This window comes from Mastigoproctus giganteus, chromosome 9 (genome assembly GCF_048544385.1).
Source record: "Mastigoproctus giganteus isolate SK-2022 chromosome 9, ASM4854438v1, whole genome shotgun sequence".
In the NCBI taxonomy this organism is placed as follows: domain Eukaryota; kingdom Metazoa; phylum Arthropoda; class Arachnida; order Uropygi; family Thelyphonidae; genus Mastigoproctus; species Mastigoproctus giganteus.
In genome coordinates this window covers 63,617,701-63,642,449 of record NC_143583.1, presented here as the reverse complement: position 1 = coordinate 63,642,449, position 24,749 = coordinate 63,617,701, and the positions used below count along the sequence as shown (strand labels likewise).

The 24,749-nt window shown below is 38.3% G+C and overlaps 1 protein-coding gene across 1 annotated transcript in view; it reads right to left on the bottom strand.

Annotated features, from left to right (window-relative positions):
• Positions 1-24,749, bottom strand: part of mgl (low-density lipoprotein receptor-related protein megalin) — a 1,043,262-nt gene that overhangs the window by 374,807 nt on the left and 643,706 nt on the right. The window contains exon 48 of the mRNA XM_090381453.1: positions 16,012-16,140. Coding sequence (XP_090237579.1) covers positions 16,012-16,140 — 129 coding nt within the window. The remainder of the gene's footprint in view (positions 1-16,011; positions 16,141-24,749) is intronic.

Sequence of the window (24,749 nt, the reverse complement as noted above, 5' to 3'; positions counted from 1 at the left end):
TCGTGTTGGCTTTCTTTACCTTAGCCAAATTTTCCATGCAAATAGTAACACAGAATGATTATGAAGTAATTAAAAATAAAAAAAAAAAAATCAGTTATTAATCCCATACCTATTGCAAAACAGATTGCAATCACTTGTAGTTTCAAAAACATATAACAAAATAATTTAATAATGTAATTAACCAGCTTTAATTTGTCACCTTTTTTGACACATGTATCTGGCAATGCTCATTGCAAACATAATAGATCTTATCACTTCCATCCAGTCAATGGGAGAAATAAAGAATTTATTGAAATTGACATCTCCATTGTTATCATAAAATTCAACATAATGTACCTCATAATGTTTCTATTTTTTACCCAGTTTCACAATATGATCTTGTCTTAAGTGGAATCAGTTCTCCATTTAATGTATACAGGAATGTTCCTAAGACTGTGAAGGAATTAGAATTAATATTAGCAAATAATGCAAGCAAGAAAGCTTATTCAGCATCAGCCAAAAAAAAAAAAAAAAAAAACCTCACATCAACTGTCCAACCCCCCCCCCCCCCCACCAATTTTCCAGTTCTTCCTTGAATTTATTCGAACACAAAACCATTTCCACAACATCAGTTGGAAATTTGTTCAACAATCAATTGGCTACTGTCTGAAGGAAAATTTTTACACAACTATCCTTCCTTTATCCCTTCATGTAGTTTGCCTGAGCAAGAAGAATGTCCTCAGCATTTAGCTCACTCAATCCATTCAAAGTCTTAAACATCTCAGTCAGATTACTTCACATGTGCCAAGTATTCAGATGCTAAAATTTGCAGACTAAAGCCATTTTTGAAAAGAGCACACTTCTATTCCCTCTCACTAATCGTTACCCTTCTCTGCATCTGTTCAAAAAGATCAACATCCTTCCTAAATCAGGCTTCCAGACCTGCATGCAGTACTCAAGATGTGGCTTAATCATTCCCTTATCAACAGGATAATCACCTCCTTATCCCTACTGGAAAAATTCTTGTATATTGACAAAATCCCATGAGCTGTCCTAGCATCCCATCTGCGCTGTGCAGAGAATTTCAAATCTTAATGCTCAATTGCCCCAGGTATTTTTCATTCTCCACTACCCTAAATCACATACTTTATTTAAACCTTGATTTTCAAATAAATGTGCTAAGGCTGTTCAAGATACGAATGTTGCATATCGCAATTGGTTTGCATACAAATGTCAAGGTTAATTTTCTGCCTACATCAAAGCTCACAACAATTGTAAAGCGGTTATTAATCAGTCCAAATTAGATTTTGAACAGGCTAAGAGTAGAAAACTTGTTTCTTGTCCAAATGGTAGTTGAGAATTCTGGTCTCAGCAATTGGCTGCAACTTTTGCCCACCTCTACTCTCACCTCTGTCAAAACTAGATTTTTATATTAGTGAAGGAGAAACACATTTCATCATAATAACGTAAAAACCCACACAATTCCGGCTATCGGTATTATTGCAAATGTAATTAGATCGAGTTTATTACCAGTTTATAACAGATTCCACTAGCAGAAACACAACTGGAAATTGTTTTTATTGTTTTATGGTAGTAACCCCCAGAAATGTGGTTTAGTAAAATGTGAGCTAGTGAGGTGTTCATAGTGTGTCTCTGCCTTTATGGTGTTGTTTATTCAGTTGCTACACACGCGTAGCTTTGTTTAAGAGTATCAAGCGTGCCTCCTCATTTTGTAATTGTGCTTTATTCCCTAAAAATGAGTAAAATACTTAAAAGGTGTGAAAAGGAAGCATCCTGGTGAATACAATACAGATTCAGAGAGAAAAAGAAAAGCAATATTGATAAACAGAGGCAGACTGGGTCAAAAATTCTTACCCGGGAAAATTTGTAGTGGCCTCACACTAGCGTTTATGGCCAAAATCACATCGGCCTCTAGCCCACCGGTGTTTCCCCGGTAAGGCTTATGGCCAATCCACCTCTGTCGATAGAGAAAAAATATGAAATTGTGAAACGCTTTGAGCGAAATGAAAGACCATCTGATATTGCAAGTGCTACAGGTCTAAATGAGGCAATGCCGAGAATTACAAAGAATGTAGAGAAAATAAAAACAACTTTCATAGCAGGAACAACTCAAAGTGTAATTAAAATTCCATTAGATTAAGACAAAGAATTGGAAGAGATGGAACAGCTGTCATCTGTTTGGATAGAAAATCAAACAAAAAACAAGTTTGCTTAAGATAGAAGCAAAAGCATTAGCAATATTTTATTATGTACTAGTCATAATAAAATACTTACGTATTTTATTACGATAATTTATTGTAGTAGTAGTAGTGGCATGTGATGCAAGAAAGCAAATGTATGAGCTTATGCAGCATCAGCCAAAAAAAAAAAAAAAAAAAATCACACCATTCCCTCCAAATGCCTGTCCAGTTCCTCCTTAAATTTATTCAGCCTATCAACTTCCACAACGACAGATGGAAGTTTGTTCCAGCAATTAACCACCAGCTGGCTAAAGGCAAATTTCCGCACATCTATTCTACATCTGTCTTTTCTTAATTTGAATTTATGTCCCCTTAGGTTCGTAATCTGAACAAGTGGAAGGATCCCATCAGAATTCAGCGTGCTCAACCCATTCAAGGCCTTATACACCTCAATCAGATCACCGCGCAGGTGCCTAGTCTCCAGCCACTGCAATTTGCAGAATTTACGAGGATCCCTTGATAAGAGGATCCCTTCATTCCCCTCACCAATCTTGTTGCCCTTCTCTGTACACGCTCAAGCAAATCTACATCCTTCCTAAAATGAGGCCTCCAGACCTGTACGCAGTACTCAAGGTGTGGCCTGACCATTGCCTTATACAGAGGGATAATCACCTCCTTTTCCCTGCTAGCAAAATTCCTATATATCATTGACAAAACCCCATGACCTGCCCTGGCAGCCTGTCTGCACTGCTCAGAGAACTTCATATCTGCCTGCACAATTACTCCCAGGTCTTTTTCATTTTCTACCACCTTAAGTGTAGTACCACACAGTTGGTACGTTTCTCTGGGGTTACTTCTACCCATATGCAGTACTTTGCATTTCTCAAGGTTAAACTTCAGTTGCCACTTCTTAGCCCATCTGCCCAAATTATCTAGATCCTGTTGCAGTAGCACACTGCCATTACTGTCATTAACAACCCTGCCAACCTTTGTATCATCTGCAAACTTCGATAATGTTTTGGTAATGTTTTGGTTACAAATATGTGTTCAATCTTGGGTGGTCAGCACCTAACCCTATTTTTCCCATAGGGTCTGTTGTTTACATTGCACGATTTTACATTGCACAAGGGTTTCTAGGAACACAACTATCGTGCTATACAAGGACTGACTGTATATGATATCAAATTATTTTTTGCTTACAGTTCCTTTGTGACCACATCATAGTATCCAATCAAATTCGTTAGACAAGACTTCCCCTTGACAAACCCATGCTGTGTCTGAATTATTGCTGCAGTCTTGGTCTAAATGATCCTGCAGTGCTTCTTTAACCAGTGACTCCATTATTTTCTCTGGAAAAGAAGTCAATCTAACAGGTCTGTAATTACTTGTGTCACCCTTTGTGAAATGGAGATAAATTTGCGCATTGCGGTCCGTGGAGTCTTCCCCCAAGTCCAAGGTTGTTCTCATAACTATGGCTAAGGGTTTGCATATTTCCTTTGCTGCCTCCTTTAATATAACTGGATAGATCCCATCTAAACCAGGTGCCTTTCTTATGTTTAACTTCAATAATTTCTCCTCCATTTTGCTCTCAGTTATTACAAAATCATTTAATTCCCTGTTTGAGTTTGATAAACATCTGGCCCTCTCCTCCTTGAATAACTCCTCATGTGTGAATGTAGATACAAAATACTCATTTAGTTCAGCAGCTATATGAGATTCTGTGCCACCTGACAATTTATGTACATCTCATGCATTTTTATTCTCTGCCACGAGTCTCATTAGTTCATCTGACATCCATTTGGGCCTGAACCTAGAGCAGTATTTCTTAGTTAGAACAAAAGCCTAGTAGCTTTGAAGATTACTTCCTTGAATGCTTCCCATTTAGAATTTGCTGTTCGTAACATCATCAGTTTGTTCCACTGTATAGAACCTAAAAAATCTCTGAGACCACTGTAGGTGCCTTTATGAAAGCAAAAACCCTACCCTTTATCTCTGATGGTAGTTACATCTTTAAGTAAATCCCACATCAGTACACTGTGATCACTGCTACCTAGTGGTTCCTTTATCTGTAAATTCTTATTGTATGAATAATCACTTTTGGTAATCAGATCAAGAGTGTTACTCACTCTTGTTCAGTCTCTAACATGCTGCTGTAGAAAACAATCATCCAATAAATCCACAAAAGCCATGCTAATGTGCAAGTGACCAACCCACAAGTTCCAGTCTATATATGGGAAGTTAAAATTCCACATTATAAGACATTCTGATTTATTGGCCCACTCTATTTCTCTGTATAATTGTTTATTGTACTCATCAGAGTCATTAGGCCTATAACAAACTCCTACTCTCATTTTTGCTTTCCCAGTGCTTATGTCACACCAAACTGACTCAACATTGCACTGTCCATCTATGTCAACTGAATGCACTTCCTTTGATTTTATGTGTTTCTTAACTAATAGCATAACCCCTCCTCCCTTCCTATCTTGTCTATCCTTTCTGTACACATTGTACTCCCCAAATTCCTATTCTACATCCCTTATATCTGATTGGCACCAAGTCTCTGATATCCTGACAATATCTGTCTTGGATATCTTAACCAGCACTTCAAATTCATCAAATTTGTTTACTATACTCCTAGCATTGGTGTACATGCAAGTATACATGCACCTGTTCTTACTCTTAGTTACCCTAACACAACCCATGTATTTACTAGTTCCACAATGACTCCCAGCTGCCTTGGCAATCCCCAGCACCTTGCTTTCCAAGCTACTGCTCATTCTAATAGAAACAGTGCAAGAATCACTTTCGCCCCTGCCTGCGGCCACTGTTAAAATATTTTAGTCTGTGAATCCCCCCCCCCCCAAACTAGCAGTTTTCCGACCCACCTAACATTGCCTCAATAGCATCAACAAATATTCTTGCACCCTTTCTATTTAAGTGTATACCATTCCTGTAGAAGCAGTCTCTCCTGTTAACAAGCACAGACCATGCTGAGAAAAATTCTACTTCATGAGCCCTGCACAATCTCTCCAGGGCTGAATTGACTGACAAAGCTCTCATCATATACTCCCACCTATCATGTGTGGCAGGATTGCAGACACTTTCAAATTCTTGTCTAATTGGTCTTGCATTACTTTTTTCACCAGTGACTCCACTACTTTCCCTGGAATGTATATCAAGCTTATAGGTCTGTAATTACTCATTTCAGACTTTTATATTCTCTTCTTTGTCAACTGGGAAAGACATTTGCACAATCTCTAATCCACAGAGATGTCCCCAAATCCAAGGATGCTATATATATTATATATAATTGTGGCTAAAGGTTTTCTTATCTCTTTTGCTACTGCTCTTCAATACAATTGGATAGATCTCATGCACTCAAGGTGCCTTATTTATATTTAGCTTCAATAATTTCACTTCCCCTTTCCTTCTAGTTAACACAAAATAATTAAGCTTCCTATTAGAATTTTATTCATTTCTGGTGTCCCATTGTTAAAAAAAAAAAAATTCCTCATATGTAAACATAGATGCAAAATGTCTACTCATTTTGTCAGTAACCTCAGCAGGATCATCAACAGTTAAATCATTAATATCTAGCAGATTGGCATGATTCATAATCTTCCTTTCAGTGTTTCTATAAGTAAAGTCTTTGTCACTTTCTTTGCATTCTTTGCCTGAGACTTCTTGTAATCTGTCTTAACTTGTCTAACCCCCCCAGCACCCTGGCCTGGAGGGTGGGGTGCTGGGGGAGTATAGGGACTGGTGGGAGTCGTCATTAAACAAATAAATACGTGGGCTGTGTTAGTGTAACCAAGAATAGGTGCATGCATACTTGCATGTACACCAATGCTAGAAGTATAGTAAATACATTTTATGAATTTGAAGTGCTGGTCAAGAGATCAAAGGCAGATATTGTTGGGATATCATATACATGGCATCACAGAGATATAAGCAGTGCAGAATTGGAATTTGGGGAGTACAATGTGTACAGAAAGGACAGACAAGATAGGAAGGGAGGAGGGGTAATGCTGTTAATTAAGAAAAACATAAAATCTAAGGGAAGTGCATCCAGTTAACATAACCTTTTGTAAAGGGGTATTTTATCTTCCCAGATATTGACTAGAACTTGTGGGTTAGTCACTCACCCATCAGCAAGACTTTTGTGGATTTATTCGATTATTGTTTTCTGCAGCAGCATGTTTGAGAGCAATCAGAGAGTGTAATACTCTTGATGTGGTTATCAGCAGCGATTATTCATGCATTAGGAATTTGCAGAAAAAGGAACAACAAGGTGGCAGTGATCATTGTGTATTGATATGGGATTTACTAATAAATATTAGCATTAGCATTAGCATTAGTAGAGGCATTTGATGCAAGAAAGCAAGCTTATGCAGCATCAGCTAAAAAAAAAAATAAAATAAAAAAATAAATAAATAAAAAAAAAAAAGAAACCACTTCCACTTCACCCCTCTGTTCGTTCAAAATACCTGTCCAGCTGAGCCTTAAACTTATTTAGGCTATCAACTTCCACGACAAGGGATGGAAGTCTGTTCCACCAACCAACCACATGCTGGCTAAAGGCAAATTTCCGCATGTCTATCCTACATCTGTCTTTCCTCAATTTGAATTTATGCCCTCTCAGGTGATTATTCTGAGCGAGAGGAAAAATGCCATCAGCATTGAGCATGCTCAAACCATTCAACGCCTTATACACCTCTATCAGATCACCTCGCTGGTGCCTAGTCTCCAGACACTGTAATTTGCAAAACTTAAGCCTTTCTTCGTAAGAGCACCCCTTTGTTCCATTCACTAATCTTGTTGCCCTTCTCTGTACTCGTTCCAGCAGCTCTACATCCTTCTTGAAATGAGGCCTCCAGACCTGTATACAGTACTCTAGGTGTGGCCTGACCATTGCCTTATACAAGAGAATAATCACCTCCTTATCCCTGCTAGAAAAATTCCTATATATCATTGACAATACACCATGAGCTACTCTTGAAGCCCGTCTACACTGCTCAGAGAACTTCATATCTGCCTGCACAACCACCCCCAGGTCCCTTTCATTCTCTACCACTGTCAGTGTAGTACCACAGAGTTGATACGTTGCTCTGGGGTTGCTGTTTCCCATGTGTAGTACTTTACATTTGTCAATGTTAAACTTCATTTGCCACCTCTCAGCCCAACTGCTCAACCTTTCCAGATCCTGTTGCAGCAGCATAGTGTCAGTAGTGTCCTTGACAACCCTGACTACCTTTGTATCGTCTGCAAACTTTGACATTAAGCTTGATATACCATCATCAATATCATTTATGAATACAGAAAACAATAATGGACCCAACACTGAGCCCTGAGGGTCTCCACTAATAATATTAGTCCACGACGAGCAGTGTCCACTGATTACCACTCTCTGTCTTCTCCCCCTCAGCCACCCCTTTATCCACAGCAGCAATTTGCCTCCAATGTCACACTGCTCCAATTTGTGCAGCAGTCTTCCATGTGCAACAGTATCAAAAGCCTTTCTAAGATCCAAGTATATAATATCAAAGTTATTCCCTGCATCCAGTTCCTTTGTGACTGCATCATAGTATCCAATCAAATTGGTCACGCAAGACTTCCCCTTAACAAAACCATGCTGTGTCCGAGCCAAAACTGAAGTCTTGTCTAAATGATCCTGCAGTGCTTCTTTAACTAGTGCCACCATTAATTTTCCTGGAACAGAAGTTAAACTCTCAGGTCTATAATTACTTGTGTCAGCCTTTGATCCTCCTTTGTGAATTGGGGTCACATTTGCACATCTCCAGTCTGTGGGTATCTCCTCAGAGTCCAAGGAAGCTCTCATAATTATGGCTAAGGGTTTGCTTACTTCCTCTGCTGCCTCCTTTAATATAACTGGATAGATCCCATCCACCCCGGGTGCCTTTCTTGTGTTTATCTTCAACAATTTCTACTCCACTTTACTCTCAGTTATTACAAGATTCGCTAGATTACTGCTAGAGTTGAATACACCTCTGGCTATCCCCTCGCTAAATAACTCCTCATGTGTGAATGTCGATGCAAAATATTCATTTAGTTTGTTATGAATCATCATCAACAGTTGACCCATCAATATCAAGTGGTCCAATCTGATTCATCCCCTTCCTTCTAGAGTTTACATAAGTAAAGAACTCTTTGCTGTTTTTCTTTGCATCCCTTGCCAAAGATTTCTCGTAATCTGCCTTCGCCTGCCTAACTTCCTTTGTGACTTGGTTACAGATCAACTTGTATCTATCATAGGCTTCTGTGTCATGTGTTAATTTGTATGTATCCCATGCATGTTTCTTCTCTGCCATATGCCTCATCAGTTCATCTGACATCCATTTAGGCCTAAACCTTGAACAATATTTCTTGGTTGGTATGTAAAGCCTAGTAGCTTCCAAGATAAGTTCTTTGAATGCTTCCCATTTTGCATTTGCTGTTAGTAACATCATCAGTTGATCCCACTGTATAGAATTTAAATACTGTCTCAGTCCATCGTAGTCGCCTTTACGAAAGAAATAACCCTTCCCTTTACCCCTAATGGTAGTTACCTCTTTGAGTAAATCCCACTTCAGCACACTGTGATCACTGCCACCTAGTGGTTCATTTATCTGCAGATTCTTAATGCATGAAGAATCACTGCTGATAATCAAATCAAGAGTATTCCTCCCTCTAGTTGCCTCCCTAACATGCTGATGTAGAAAACAATCATCCAATAAATCCACAAAAGCCTTGCTAGTGTGTGAGTGACCAGCCCCCAAATTCCAGTCAGTATCTGGGAAATTAAAATCTCCCATTATAAGACTCTCTGATTTACTGGCCCACTCTATTTCCCTGTACAGTTTCTTATTATAGTCATCAGAGTCATTAGGCCTATAGCACATTCCTACTTTCAATTTTGATCTCCCAATGCTTATGTCACACCAAACTGACTCGACAGTGCACTGTCCAGCAATGTCGACTGGCTTCACTTCCTTGGATTTTATGTATTTCTTAACTAATAGCATAACCCCTCCTCCCTTCCTATCCAGTCTATCCTTTCTGTAGACGTTGTACTCCCCAAATTCCAGTTCTGCATTCCTTATATCTGTGTGACACCACGTCTCTGATATCCCAACAATATCTGCCTTTGATGTTTTGAGCAATACCTCAAATTCATCAAATTTATTTACTAAACTCCTAGCATTGGTGTACACGCAACTATACATGCACCTATTTCTATTCTTAGCTACCCTAACACAACCCATGTGTTTACTTGTACCGCAATGACTCCCAGCAGTCTCTGAAATATCCTGCATCTTGTTTTTCAGGCTTCTGCTCATTCCAATAGAAGCAGTGCAAGAATCTCTTTCACCTCTGCCAGTGGCTACTGTTGATCTATTCGTCTTTGTCTCCCCCCAAGCTAGCAGTTTTCCGACCCACCTAACACTGCCTCGATAGCATCAGCAAATATTCTTGCACCCTTTCTATTTAAGTGTATCCCATCCCTGTAGAAGCAATCTCTCCTGTTAACAAGTACAGTAGAGGCTGAAAAAAATTCTACCCCTTGGGCCTTGCACATTCTTTCCAGGGCCGAATTGATCGACAAGGCTCTCATCATATACTCCCTTCTATCGTGTCTGGGCAGAATTGCAGACACTTTCAAATTGAACCCTATTTCACTGCTTTTTTTCAACAGTGACCTGTACTTGTTAAGCAATTCTGCCGGTCTCCTACTCTTGATATCATTAGTGCCAACGTGTACAACTATATCACCTTTTGTGCCCTTAAAAGATGATATCTGCTCTACAACGTCATAAACCTTTGCCCCTGGCAGACATACCCTGGTCCTGTTCCACCTATCCTTTTTACAAAGCATGTTCCCCGTTTCTCTGACAATAGAGTCACCAACAACTACTAGTTCCTTTGGGACCAGCGCATTCTGCCTAGGGGGTTGCCGCTGTGTTGCGCGATGACCAAGTGCAAGCTCTGTCGCTGATGTGGGCAGCTGAGAGCTTGATGGGCCCCTCAATTTAGTTCCTTCGAGGGCATCCACCCTGTCCTTCAAGCTCTCATATAGGCCCATAAGAATGCTGAGTTGTTGCCTGATTTCGATACACTCCTTGCATGGCGCACACACAAAGACATCCCCCATGGCAATATCATGTCCCGTACCTGAATGCTCCACAAACATCATGCAAGCTGTGCATTTTAGAAGGCTGTGATTCAGAAGGCAACTGCCTCCCTCAGTTCTCCTCTGAGCCACAGCACTTCCATTAGCTTGAGCCTTTTGTTTTGCTGCTCTGGTCTGAGTCATGATTTCTTTTAATTTAAATAAAATTTCAATTTCAGTTTATAACCCTGAGTTATCTCCCAACACAGTTATAACGGAATATATATATTTTTAGTGTCAAGTATTAATTATCTCCGAGTTCCCTTTATATAACTTCCGTATCAGTTATGTATTAATTAATTATGTTACATTTGTAATCTAAGTCGGTATATGTATTTAGTTAAAAGTACAATTTAAATGCCGACGAAGTTCAAAAATTTAATAGATTTTACCGATCACTGAAAATATTATAACCTATACTATACTAACGCTATCTAGGTTTGTTATTTGTTATTTGGTTTTTTAGGAGCATTAGCAACTAAGGCCACATTGCTCCGGGATATGCGGTGGTCATTCCCTGACCTTTCGCCATCCTCCGTATTTGGTGGTGACGGGCTCGAACCCCGGTCTAATCTAGAAGCGTGTGCTACGCACTGCTGCTCCTTCCCACCTGGCTACGGAGGCGCCCACTATCTAGGTAGTAGTAGTAGTGGCATGTGATGCAAGAAAGCAAATGTATGAGCTTATGCAGCATCAGCCAAAAAAAAAATCAAAAAAAATCACACCATTCCCTCCAAATGCCTGTCCAGTTCCTCCTTAAATTTATTCAACCTATCAACTTCCACAACGACAGATGGAAGTTTGTTCCAGCAATTAACCACTCGCTGGATAAAGGCAAATTTCCGCACATCTATTCTACATCTGTCTTTTCTTAATTTGAATTTATGCCCCCTTAGGTTAGTAATCTGAACAAGTGGAAGGATCCCATCAGAATTCAGCGTGCTCAATCCATTCAAGGCCTTATATACCTCAATCAGATCACTGCGCAGGTGCCTAGTCTCCAGCCACTGCAATTTGCAGAACTTAAGCCTCTCTTGGTAAGAGGATCCCTTCATTCCCCTCACCAATCTTGTTGCCCTTCTCTGTACCCGCTCAAGTAAATCTACATCCTTCCTAAAATGAGGTCTCCAGACCTGTGCACAGTACTCAAGGCGTGGCCTGACCATTGCCTTATACAGAGGGATAATCACCTCCTTTTCCCTGCTAGCAAAATTCCTATATATCATTGACAAAACCTCATGACCTGCCCTGGCAGCCTGTCTGCATTGCTCAGAGAACTTCATATCTGACCGCACAATTACTCCCAGGTCTTTTTCATTTTCTACCACCTTAAGTGTAGTACCACACAGTTGGTACGTTTCTCTGGGGTTATTTCTACCCATATGCAGTACTCTGCATTTGTCAAGGTTAAACTTCAGTTGCCACTTCTTAGCCCATCTGCCCAAATTATCTAGATCCTGTTGCAGTGGCAGACTGCCATTACTGTCATTAACAACCCTGCCAACCTTTGTATCATCTGCAAACTTCGACATTAAGCCTGATATACCTTCATCAATATCATTGATAAATATACAAAACAACAGTGGACCTAACACCGAACCCTGTGGGACTCCACTAATAACATTAGTCCAAGAAGAGCAGCACCCATTGATTACCACCCTCTGTCTTCTCGCACTTAACCATCCTTTTATCCATTGTAGCAACTTACCCTTAATACCATTCTGCTCCAATTTGTACAATAGTCTTCCATGCGCAACAGTGTCAAAAGCTTTCCTGAAATCCAAATATATGATATCAAAATTGTTTTTTGCATCCAGTTTCTTTGTAACCACATCATAATATCCTATCAAATTTGTCAGACAAGACTTTCCCTTAACAAACCCATGCTGTGTCTGAATTATTGCTGCAGTCTTGAGTCTTGCCTAGATGATCCTGCAATGCATCTTTAACCAGCGACTCCATTATTTTACCCGGAACAGAAGTTAAACTAACTGTTCGATATATAACGATTGTATGACAAAGACAAGGGCGGGAAATTACGAACGGTAAATCTATGGACACTTAAGTATTAATTAACTTTCAAATCTCGCTGTCTCAATTCAGAATAAAGTAACGATCCTTACTGGGTCTATAAGCTACTTACAAAAAATAATTTGATGTAAAAAATATTCAATAAGCGGCTAAATATAGCTAAAAAACTTCTCGTTCAGCGGAGTTGTGACTTGTAACACGTGGATACCCTTACCGATACTTTTATGCAATTGCAAGGCCGAGTAAAGAATAAATACACCAAATTAATCAGAAAATCACAAAATAATGCTTTAGTACTAAATTTAAATCAAAAGTTTTAGAAAAACAATAATTTCAAATCAATAAATAAGAAAAATCCACTTAGCGGCTTTGAACACGTCTGGCCCCTACTAGCCTCGTCAGCCGACTCCAATATAATTACCATTAGGGGTAAAGGGAAGGGTTTTTGCTTCCGCAAAGGTGACAACTGTGGTCTCAGGCAGTTTTTAAATTCTGTACAAAGAAACCAACTAATGATGTTACTAACAGCAAATTCTAAGTGGGAAGCATTCAAGAAACTAATCGTGGAAGCTACTAGGCTTTTCGTACCAATTAAGAAATACTGTTCAAGGCTTAGGCCTAAACGGATGTCAGATGAACTAATGAGACTTGTGGCAGAGAAGAAAAATGCATGGGATGCATATAAATTATCAGGTGACACAGAAGCTTATAGTAGATATAAGCTAGTCTGTAATCAAATCACAAAGGAGATTATGCAAGCGAAGGCAGATTACTAGAAATCTTTGGCAAAGGATGCTAAGAAAAACAGCAAGGACTTCTTTACTTATATAAACTCTAGAAGGAAGGGGATGAATCTGATTGGTCCACTTGTTATCGATGGATTGACTGTTGAGCTCAGATAGATGATAATCTGAATGAGTAGTTTGCATCTACATTCACACATGAGGAGTTGTAAAGGGAGGAAAATTTTGGAAGTTTATCAAACTCTAACACAGTGCTTAATGATTTTGTAATTACTGAGAGCAAAGTGGAGGACAAATTGCTGAATTTAAACATAAGAAAAGCACCTGTGGTGGATGGGATCTATCCAGTTATATTAAAGGAGGTGGCAAAGGAAGTAAGCAAACCCTTAGCCATAATTATGAGAGCATCCTTGGACTCAAGGGAAGTCTCCATGGGCTGGAGATGTGCAAATGTATCCTCAATTCACAAAGGGGGAATCGAAGGGTGACACAAGTAATTACAGACTAGACCAGTTAATTTAACTTCCGTTCTGGGGAAAATAATGGAGTCACTGGTTAAAGATGCAATGCAGGACCATCTAGACAAGACTGCAGTAATAATTCAGACACAGCATGGATTTGTTAAGGAAAAGTCATGTCTGACAAATTTGATTGGTTACTATGAAGTGGTTACAAAGGAATTGGATGAAAAAAATAATTTTGATATCATATACTTGAATTTCAGGAATGCTTCTGACACTGTTGCACATGGAAGATGGCGCCTCTGTAGCCGGGTGGGCAGGAGCAGCAGTGCGTAGCACACGCTTCTTGATTAGACCGGGGTTCGAGCCTGTGACCACCAAATATGGAGGATGCTGAAAGGTCAGGGAATGACCACTGCATATCCCCGGGGCAATATGGCCTTAGTTGCTAATGCTCCTAAAAACCAAATAACAACAACATAACAGCATGGAAGACTACTGTACAAATTGGAGCAGAATGGTATTAAGGGTAAGTGGCTACAATGGATAAAAGGGTGGTTGAGTGGGAGAAGGCTTAAGTTCTATAAACTGCAGCGGCTGAAGACTAGGCACCTGTCCAGAGGTGCCTCCGTAGCCAGGTGGGCAGAAGCAACAGTGCGTAGCACACGCTTCTTGATTAGACCGGGGTTCGAGCCCATGACCACCAAATACGTAGGTTGCGGAAAGGTCAGGGAATGACCACCGCATATCCCATGAGCAATATGGCCTTAGTTGCTAATGCTCCTAAAAACCAAATAGCAAACAAACAAACAAACAGGATCTGCACAGTGATCTGATTGAGGTGTATATGGCCATGAATGGGTTCAGCACTCTGAAGTCTGATGGGGTTCTTCCGCTTGCTCAGATTATGAACCTGAAGGGGCGTAAATTCAAATCGAGGAAAGACAGTTGTAGAACAGATGTGTGGAAATTTGCCTTTAGTCAGCGGGTGGTTAATTGCTGGAACAAACTTTCATCTGTCGTTGTGGAAGGTGAAAGCTTAAATAAATTCAAGGAGGAACTGGACAATCTTTTAGAGGGAATGAATGTGTGAAATTGGGTGTTTTTTTTTCTTTTGGCTGATGCTACGTAAGCTCATATACTTGCTTTCTTGCATCACATACTCCATTACTATTACTGATCTCCTCTCTTATTTGATTGTAGACTAGTTTACACTACTGCAGGCTTCTATAGGGATGTTGACTAGTTGAAGCACACGTTCAGACTGGTTTAGAAGACAATGGAGGAATGAAAGTTTCCATTTCTGAAGATCTGTGACCATAGAAGTATCTGCAGGAATTTCTTGCAACAGAAGCCTACGTAACACTGAATGGAGTTACAGTTAGTGAGAGAGAGAGAGAGAGGGTCAATAAGTAATCTGAAATGAACAATGTAAAGTTTATATTTAAAGAAAAATGTAAAGAAGGAAAAGATGTAAAAAAGAAGGTAAAGAAGAAGGGAAAAGAGGTAAAAAAGAATGTAAAGCATCATATTCTAATTCTGTTATTGTTGACATGGAGTCAAGGATTTCTCATTATCATAATTGTAATTTGTTTTATCAGTAAGTTGAGCAGCAGGCATACATAATAAAAATATAATTTCTTTTTTCACAAACCAATACAGATAATTATTCTTTAATATAACAGTGCATTAAAAGAGTTTTTTGATCATGGATTGATTTTAAACTGAAAAACATAAATATGCTAACAAAATTATTTCACTTAGAAAAAATTAGAAAAATGTATACAAACATTTGCACTCAGTGGGTGATCCAATAGATATACTGTTAATATACATTATTAATTCTGAAAGCCACATTTAATAATATCCTACAGAATTTTCTACCAGCCAGAATATAAATAAAACATCCTACATTCAGCCAAAAACTTGTCTTTGTTTACATTTTTTTATATTAATTTACTCCTGCAACTGAAAGTTATTGTTCTGTGTAGTATATGACTTCCAAATTTAGTTTAATCTGGAAATAAAATGTTGCAAAATATAATAATATATAATTTACTGAAGTAAACTTGCTGTATATTATAGCCTAGCCTTAAGGACTTTACTGTGCTGAAAATATAATAATAAGCAGCAATGCATGTTTCAAACTAATGCCCTATTTTTTCTACAAGAAAGTTTAAAGCCTGAAACATGAAGCTTGCCATTGTCCCTTGAAATTATACGTTATTCTACAATTTTTTGTTGCATTTTACTTCAAAATAAATGAATCTAAATTTTAGTCTATCAGTGTGGTTATCCTTTATTTTAATAATCTTATGTACCATTCAGAGTAGTGGTTGTCTTCCAATGGATATGTTATGTTATGCCTCTAAAGTCCCACATTCAGGATAATTCAGTTATACTTTAAAAAAAGATACTGGGATACTTACGAACACACATTCGTCCTTCATTAACTACCTTATAAGAAGTATTACATAGACATTCAACAGTTCCATTTGGTGCCTGATGGCAGGAATGAGCACAACCACCATTATTTATGCTGCATGGATTTTCTTTGCCTATACAATAATAAAATTACATTTTTATAACATAATTAGAATAATTTTTTTTTTATTTCAATCAGTATCAGTATTTTAAAAGTATATTTTTTTATATTTATAAACTATTTTTAATTATTATTATTATTTTTTTTAATACAAAATTACTAGTGCTCATAACAACGATAGTCAAGGGAGCTTCATAAACATTGCACCTTTTGGGATGTACTTACAGAGAAAATTTTTGCAATATATATTTCTTATTCAAAGCTAAGTTACACTTTACTTTCTTTTCAAGTGATACACTGTAAGAGTAAGGAAACTTGTTGTGAAGGAGTTCACAATATAAGATGTACAATAATAATGTCTCTTATGAAAATTGTTTGCTTTCAATTATTCAGCTATATACTAAACTGATACAGAGCCCTAACCAGTAAATTAGAAAAAAGCAGGATTCAACATCCCAGTATGTCTTTGTTAACCTTAGCTGGCAAAACATATTATGTTCTGCTACTTGTTTGGAAAGGTCTGGGTTCAATTACCATTGATGATTAGAGGAATTTCTAAAATGCTCTTCATTTGAGGCTACAGTTAGTCAATCTCAAGGTTTATGATTTGTCTTAGTTATTCCAGGTTTTTCAGCATGCACAACATGCAAATTGGTTCATGAACACACTTCTATGGACATGAGACAGTTCCAGTGCCATTAAAAAATATTTTTATTTTCATTTTTTATTTTTCAAACCATAAAATAAATGGCAATAAATAAATAAATGAAGGATGGGAATACTTCCTACTGTTCAAGCAGCAACATCCTATAGCACCATCTGCTATTTTCAAACAAGTGAGGTGGCAATGGTATAAGTGATTCCAGCCACCAGTGATGGCTGACAGGCATGATCTACCATCCAAAATTGATTAAGAGCATCCCTAATTCACTAGAAATGGTCAGCCAAAGGAAAATCCAAAATGCAGTCCTATCCCTCCTTCTCTCAAATGGAAAGCAAATACTTTTCTAATGCTGTCTTGCAAATGCCTCTTAGTGCCACGGTCAGGGCAGTCTGTATGTCAAAAAGCCCTCCAATCTGCAAGAATAAAGACAACAGTGACAAATGACATTGAGAAAGCATAGTAAATTCTCTATCAATGATATACAGGAATTTTACCAGCATGGACAAGGATGTGACTATTCCATTGTATAAGGCAATGGTTAGCCCACATCTTAAGTATTGCATACAGATCTGGAAGCCTCATTTTAGGAATGATGTGGATCTACTGGAATGGGTGCAGAGAAGAACAAGAATTAGTAAAGGATGCAAAAGGTATTACAAAATACACCAGTTCTGCAAATTTCAGCATTTGGAAACTGGTCACCTGTTAGGACACCTGAACTGTTTAAGGCTTAAAATCAACTGAGTAAATTAAATGCAGACAGCACCCTAACCCTTGCTTTGATAACACACATAAAAGAACACAAATTTCAATTTATGCCCCCTTCAGCCAGAGAGTGATTGACTATGGAATAAACTCCATCTGGTTTTGTGAAGGTTGGTAGCATGAATAAATTTAAGGATGAATTAGACAAATTATTAGAGAGGATGATCAGATGAAGTGGGTAGTTTTTTTTTTTTTTTTTTTTGGCTGGTGCTATATAACCTTCAAGTTTGCTTCCTTACATCATTTGCTATTACTAATACAAATATTAACTGTTGCTTTAGCTGAACAAGAAGTTTCTGCAAGAAACCCTTTATACAGTAAATAAACCAGTTACAGGAATTATTATAATTATTCTTAATACTATATAGGGATTTATTAGTATTAGAAGTGAAAAATGATGTAAGAAACAAGCTTATACAGCATCAGCCTTAAAAAAAAAAAAAAAAAAAAAAAAAACCTTCCCATTTCACTGATCCAGTCACTCCAAATGTTTGTCTAGTTTAGCCTTAAATTTATTTAAGCTATCAACTTCCACAACAACAGATGGAAGTCTGTTCCAGCAATCAACTATCCGTTGGCTAAGGGCAAACTTCCACACATCTATTCTGCAGCCATCCTTTCCTGAATCTGAATTTATGCTCCCTCATGGGCATAGCCTGAGAAAGTGGAAGAATCCCATCAGCATTGAGCTTGCTCAATCCATTCAAAGCCTCAAACACCTCAATCAGATCATCTCACAGGTGCCTAGACTCCAGACACTGCAATTTACAAAACTGAAACATTTCTTAGAAAGAGCACCCCTTTATCCCTTTCTCTGTTCATGCTCTAGCAGCTCCTAAAATGAGGTCTCCAGACATCTATACAGTACTCAAAATGTGGCCTGACCATTGCCTTGTACAATGGAATAATCACCTCCTTATCCCTGCTAGTAAAATTCTTGTAAATCACTGACAAAACCACATGTGCAGTCCTAGCAGCCTGTCTGCACTGTTCAGAGAATTTCATATCTGATTGCACAATTACCCCCAGGCCTTTTTGATTTTCCACTATCCTGAGTGTAGTTACCACACAGTTGGTATGTTAAATTGCGATTACTGCTACCCATGTACATTACTTTGCATTTGTCAATGTTAAACCTCCATGCCTTTTCTCAGCCCAACAGCCCAATTTTTCTAGAACTTGTTGCAGTAGCGTACCATCATTACTATCATTAATCACCCCACCAACCTTCATATCATCTGCAAACTTAAACATTAAGCCTGATAGGTCTGGGCAACAAACACATTTCCTCATTTTTGTAACATCAGGCAGACAGATAGCTATAAGTGACCCTCCCCTGTTAGGAACTGTTCCATATATTCGGCCACGATGGATCCATCTCCAATTGAAATATTCTTTCCTTGAAAATTATATACATACAATGATAACCCAGTTTAATATAATATAATAAAATATATTATATTTTATTATATATAATAAATATATATATATTTATTATATATATATATATAATTCTTATATATATCCTATTTCTGGACAAGTTATAACTTGCATTAAATCTAATGAGATATTTCTTGATAACATACTCCAGATATTTCTTTATAAGCACCAGATCAGATTTCTTTATAACCACCAGATCATAAAATACATAAAATCCAAGGAAGTGATGCCAGTCAACATCACTGGACAGTGCAGTGTCGAGTCAGTTTGGTGTGACATAAGCATTGGGAGATCAAAATTGAGAGTAGGAATGTGCTATAGGCCTAATGACTCTGATGACTATAATAAGAAACTGTACAGGGAAATAGAGTGGGCCAGTAAATCAGAGAGTCTTATAATGGGAGATTTTAATTTCCCAGATATTGACTGGAATTTGGTGGCTGGTCACTCACACACTAGCAAGGCTTTTGTGGATTTATTGGATGATTGTTTTCTACATCAGCATGTTCGGGAGGCAACTAGAGGGAGGAATACTCTTGATTTGATTATCAGCAGTGATTCTTCATGCATTAAGAATCTGCAGATAAATGAACCACTAGGTGGCAGTGATCACAGTGTGCTGAAGTGGGATTTACTCAAAGAGGTAACTACCATTAGGGATAAAGGGAACGGTTATTGCTTTCGTAAAGGCGACTACGATGGACTGAGACAGTATTTAAATTCTATATAGTGGGACCATCTGATGATGTAACCAACAGCAAATGCAAAATGGGAAGCATTCAAAGAACTTATCTTGGAAGCTACTAGGCTTTACATACCAACTAAGAAATATTGTTCAAAGTTTAGGCCTAAATGGATGTCAGACGAACTAATGAGACATATGGCAGAGAAGAAAAATGCATGGGAGACATACGAATTAACACGTGACACAGAAGCCTATGGTAGATACAAGTTGATCTGTAACCAAGTTACAAAGGAGGTTAGGCAGGCGAAGGCAGATTATGAGAAATCATTGGCAAGGGATGCAAAGAAAAACAGCAAAGAGTTCTTTACTTATGTAAACTCTAGAAGGAAGGGGATGAATCAGATTGGTCCACTTGATATCGATGGGTCAACTGTTGATGATCCTGCTCGGGTAACTAACAAACTAAATGAATATTTTGCATCGACATTCCACACATGAGGAGTTATTCAGCGAGAGGAATGCCAGAGGTGTATTCAACTCTGGCAGTAAGCTAGAGAATCTTGTAATAACTGAGAGTAAAGTGGAGTAGAAATTGTTGAAGATAAACACAAGAAAGGCACCTGGGGTGGATGGGATCTATCCAGTTATATTAAAGGAGGGCAAAGGAAGTAAGCAAACCCTTAGCCATAATTATGAGAGCTTCCTTGGACTCAGGGGAGGTACCCATGGACTGGAGATGTGCAAATGTGACCCCAATTCACAAAGGAGGATCAAAGGTTGACACAAGTAATTATAAACCTCTGAGTTTAACTTCTGTTCCCAGAAAATTAATGGAGGCATTGGTTAAAGAAGCACTGCAGGATCATCTAGACAAGACTTCAGTTAGAGCTTGGACACAGCATAGTTTTGTTAAGGGTAAGTCTTGCCTGATCAATTTGATTGGATACTATGATGCAGTCACAAAAGAACTGGATTCAGGGAATAACTTTGATATTATATACTTGGATCTTAGAAAGGCATTTGATACTGTTGCACATGGAAGACTGTTGCACAAATTGGAACAGTGTGGCATTGGAGGCAAATTGCTGCTATGGATAAAGGGGTGGTTGAGGGGGAGAAGACAGAGAGTGGTAATCAATGGACACTGCTCATCGTGGACTAATGTTATTAGTGGAGTCCCTCAGGGTTCAGTATTGGGTCCATTATTGTTTTCTGTATTTATAAATGATACTGATGATGGTATGTCAAGCTTAATGTCCAAGTTTGCAGACGATACGAAGGTTGGCAGGGTTGTCAAGGACACTACTGACACTATGCTGCTGCAACAGGATAAGGAAAGGTTGAGCAGATGGGCTGAGAGGTGGCAAATGAAGTTTAACATTGACAAATGTAAAGTACTACATATGGGAAACAGCAACCCCAGAGCAACGTATCAACTCTGTGGTACTACACTGACAGTGGTAGAGAATGAAAGGGACCTGGAGGTGGTTGTGCAGGCAGATATGAAGTTTTCTGAGCAGTGCAGACGGGCTGCAAGAGTAGCTCATGGTGTATTGTCGATGATATATAGGAATTTTTCTAGCAGGGGTAAGGAGGTGATTATTCCCTTGTATAAGGCAATGGTCAGGCCACACCTAGAGTACTGTATACAGGCCTGCAGGCCTCATTTCAAAAAGGATGTAGAGCTGCTGGAACGAGTACAGAGAAGGGCAACAAGATTAGTGAATGGAACAAAGGGGTGCTCTTACGAAGAAAGGCTTAAGTTTTGCAAATTACAGTGTCGGGAGACTAGGCACCAGCAAGGTGATCTCATAGAGGTGTATAAAGCCTTGAATGGTTTGAGCATGCTCAATGCTGTTGGGATTCTTCCTCTTGCTCAGAATAATCACCTGAGATGGCATAAATTCAAATTGAGGAAAGACAGATGTAGGATAGACGTGTGGAAATTTGCCTTTAGCCAGCAGGTGGTTGGTTGGTGGAACAGACTTCCATCCCTTGTCGTGGAAGTTGATAGCCTAAATAAGTTTAAGGCTCAGCTGGACAGGTATTTCGAACGAACAGAGGGGTGAAGTGGAAGTGGTTATTTTTTATTTATTTATTTATTATTTATTTTTTTTTGGCTGATGCTGCATAAGCTTGCTTTCTTGCATCAAATGCCTCTACTAATGCTAATGCTAACTCAATTAAGGCCTTACTTATTGAGAGGCACTGAAACACATGTCATTGAGTTCAAATTTCTCACTATGTGGCTTTCAACTTTTTGTCTTTCAAAAAGTGGGAGGCCACATGGGTCCTTGAGAGAAGCAGACTGCAACAACAGTTCCTTACCCACTAATTATGCATTTTCCAAAAGAGAATTTGGCTATGGTAAAGAAAGCCTGCATGAGAAGCACACAAAAGTTCGATGAAATTTACCAGTAAAAGTACTTTGCCGTAACGGTATTTGTATTGTTGCTTGCTTGGTAAACAAAACGTAGGTGTTATCGGTCTGGAGTAGAAGTTGAATCCCATGGGAGATTGAAACCCTCCCGAAGTGGGGGGGGTAACCTGACCTTACCAAAGTACTTTTACTGGTAAATTTCATCGAACTTTTGCATGCTTCTCGTGCAGGCTTTCTTTACCTTCACTGAGAATTTAATTTTTGTTATCAATGTTAATTCACAGTATATTTTTTTTTTTTTACATTTAATAATTAAATATAAAAATCCAATAATTATTACACAACACTACTAAAATTCTTATTATATGGTTATAATAATATTTTTAGATTAGGAGAAAGATGTAAAATATACAAGTAAAAAAAAACAGAATATTGAATATTACTAAAAATAGATATTTTTAAAAGTCAATATGAAACTATACTTTGTGACAATATAGTTTTAAACTTAGGAGATGTATAATGCTTAGCTGCCTCCATTGCCTCATACCATTCCTTTACAATGTGAAGGAAGGGTATAATGAAATGGTTAATCCACATCTTGAGTACTACATGAAGCATGAGAGACAAGACTCATTTCAGGAAGGATATCAATCTGTTGGAATAAATGAATGAATGTAGAGAACAGCAAGATCAGTCAGGGAGACAAAATGACATTCTTACCAAGCAAAACTCCTGTTCAGTAAATTGCACAGCATATGAAAAGTATGCAATTACATGGTGATCTCATTGAGGGTTGAAGGCCTTAAATGGATTGACTAAACTAAATGCTGACCTTACTCTTCCTCAGATGATTCACACAAGGGGATTAAATTTACATTGGAAAAGGATGGTTGCAATAGAGAAGAGAAGAAATTTGCTTCTATCTGTGACTAGGCTCTGCTGAGAATGTTGGGATCAGCTGCAACAGCCATTGGGAAAATGTTCTATAGAGCTGAGGATCTGCTTGTTGCGGAACTTGAACAGGTTACATATGGTGTGGATAAAACAGCTGCTCACGCAATGCCCTCCCTGTCATAGACTGAGAAACAACTGTGATGAGAGGCCGACTGCCTGGTATTACTATTGGGGGGGGGGAGTTTCATTCAATGTTGAAGAAGGTGTTTTCATTTTCATTTTGACTCTCCTGAAACTTTGTTGCATAGCAGTATTTGCCATACTTGATTTCAGACAGCCCGTATCTTTCCAATAACAATAAAAAAAATAATCTCCTTGGATCCGGAAGCCTTCATAATGAAAGAAAACAAAATTATATGGAATCAGACAAAAAAAAAAAAAAAAAAACCATTCCCATTACACCCAGCCATTCACTCCAAAAGTTTGTCTAGTTCTGCCTTGAATTCATTTAAGCTCTCAACTTCCACAACAACAGATGAAGGTTTGTTCCAGCAATCAACCACACGTTTTTTCTTTCCAGAGACTTCTTGTATTTTGCCTCAGCTTGCCTAACCTCTTTTGTAAATTAATTGCAGACTACTTTATATCTACTCTATGCATATGTATCACCTGATAATTTATATTCATCCCATGCATTTTTCTTTGCTGCCACAATTCTCATCAGTTCATCTGTCATTCAATTAGGTATAAGCCTTGAACTGTATTTCTTAGTTGGTATAAAAAGCCTAGTAGCTTTTATAAATGTTGCTGTCAGCTGCCACACATCACTTCTTGACAGCTGTAATGACACCATCATCATCACTGGAGAAGCGCTCCCCACAAAGATCATATCTCTCATAAGGTAAACAGGTGAAATTCTGATTGTGCAAGATTGGAACTATATGGGGGAATATGGCAAAACAGTTCTTAAAACCTTACAATGGTCTCTCTTGTCAGGATGCTGGTACAGAGTCTGGCACTGTCATGATGAAGGAAAAATGTCTTCTTGGCTTCACTTGCAATTCATGCCTTCAACTGCATCAGTGTCTCCACATAGTGAATAGAATTGATAGTATCCCCATTCCACGAAATTTGCATGGATACATGCTCTCCCCTACTCACAAAAAAAAAAGACAATGTGGTTTTTCCAGCAGATGGCAGGGCCTCAAATTTCTTCTTTATCATCGAATTCTTGTCCACAGACTAGTGCTTTGATTTTGGTTCACAGTGGTATATCCATAAGACGTGGTATAACTAAGTCTTATCTTTGGTCACAACTCTATCAAGAAAATCAGTCTATGGTCTCAAATTGTTACAGATGACTGTATAATTTCCTCTATTCAAGAATGTCCAGAATTGTTCTTAATGAATTAATGTATACTCTGCACTTTTGCACATATTTTCTATCATTAGTGCAGCGCAAAAACATCATTACCTTGGCATGCCCTTCAGACAAATACTACAAAGTCCCCATAAACATTGTTTAAATGTTGTTGAATTTCCATGGGTGCAGCAATGTTCTCTGCATTCAGGAATTCAGTAACACAACACTGCTTCATACACACATCAACATCACTCTCCATCTTCAAAGACTGCTTTAGCATATTGAAACTTACACATATTGGCAGTAAGGTTTAAATTTTAACCTAACACCATTACATTTTGTATTCAACATCACATGAGCAGGAAAATAATTTGGAGTCATTAGTTTTGGAGTAGCCTTCATAATAATATTAATACACTATTCCAGACACA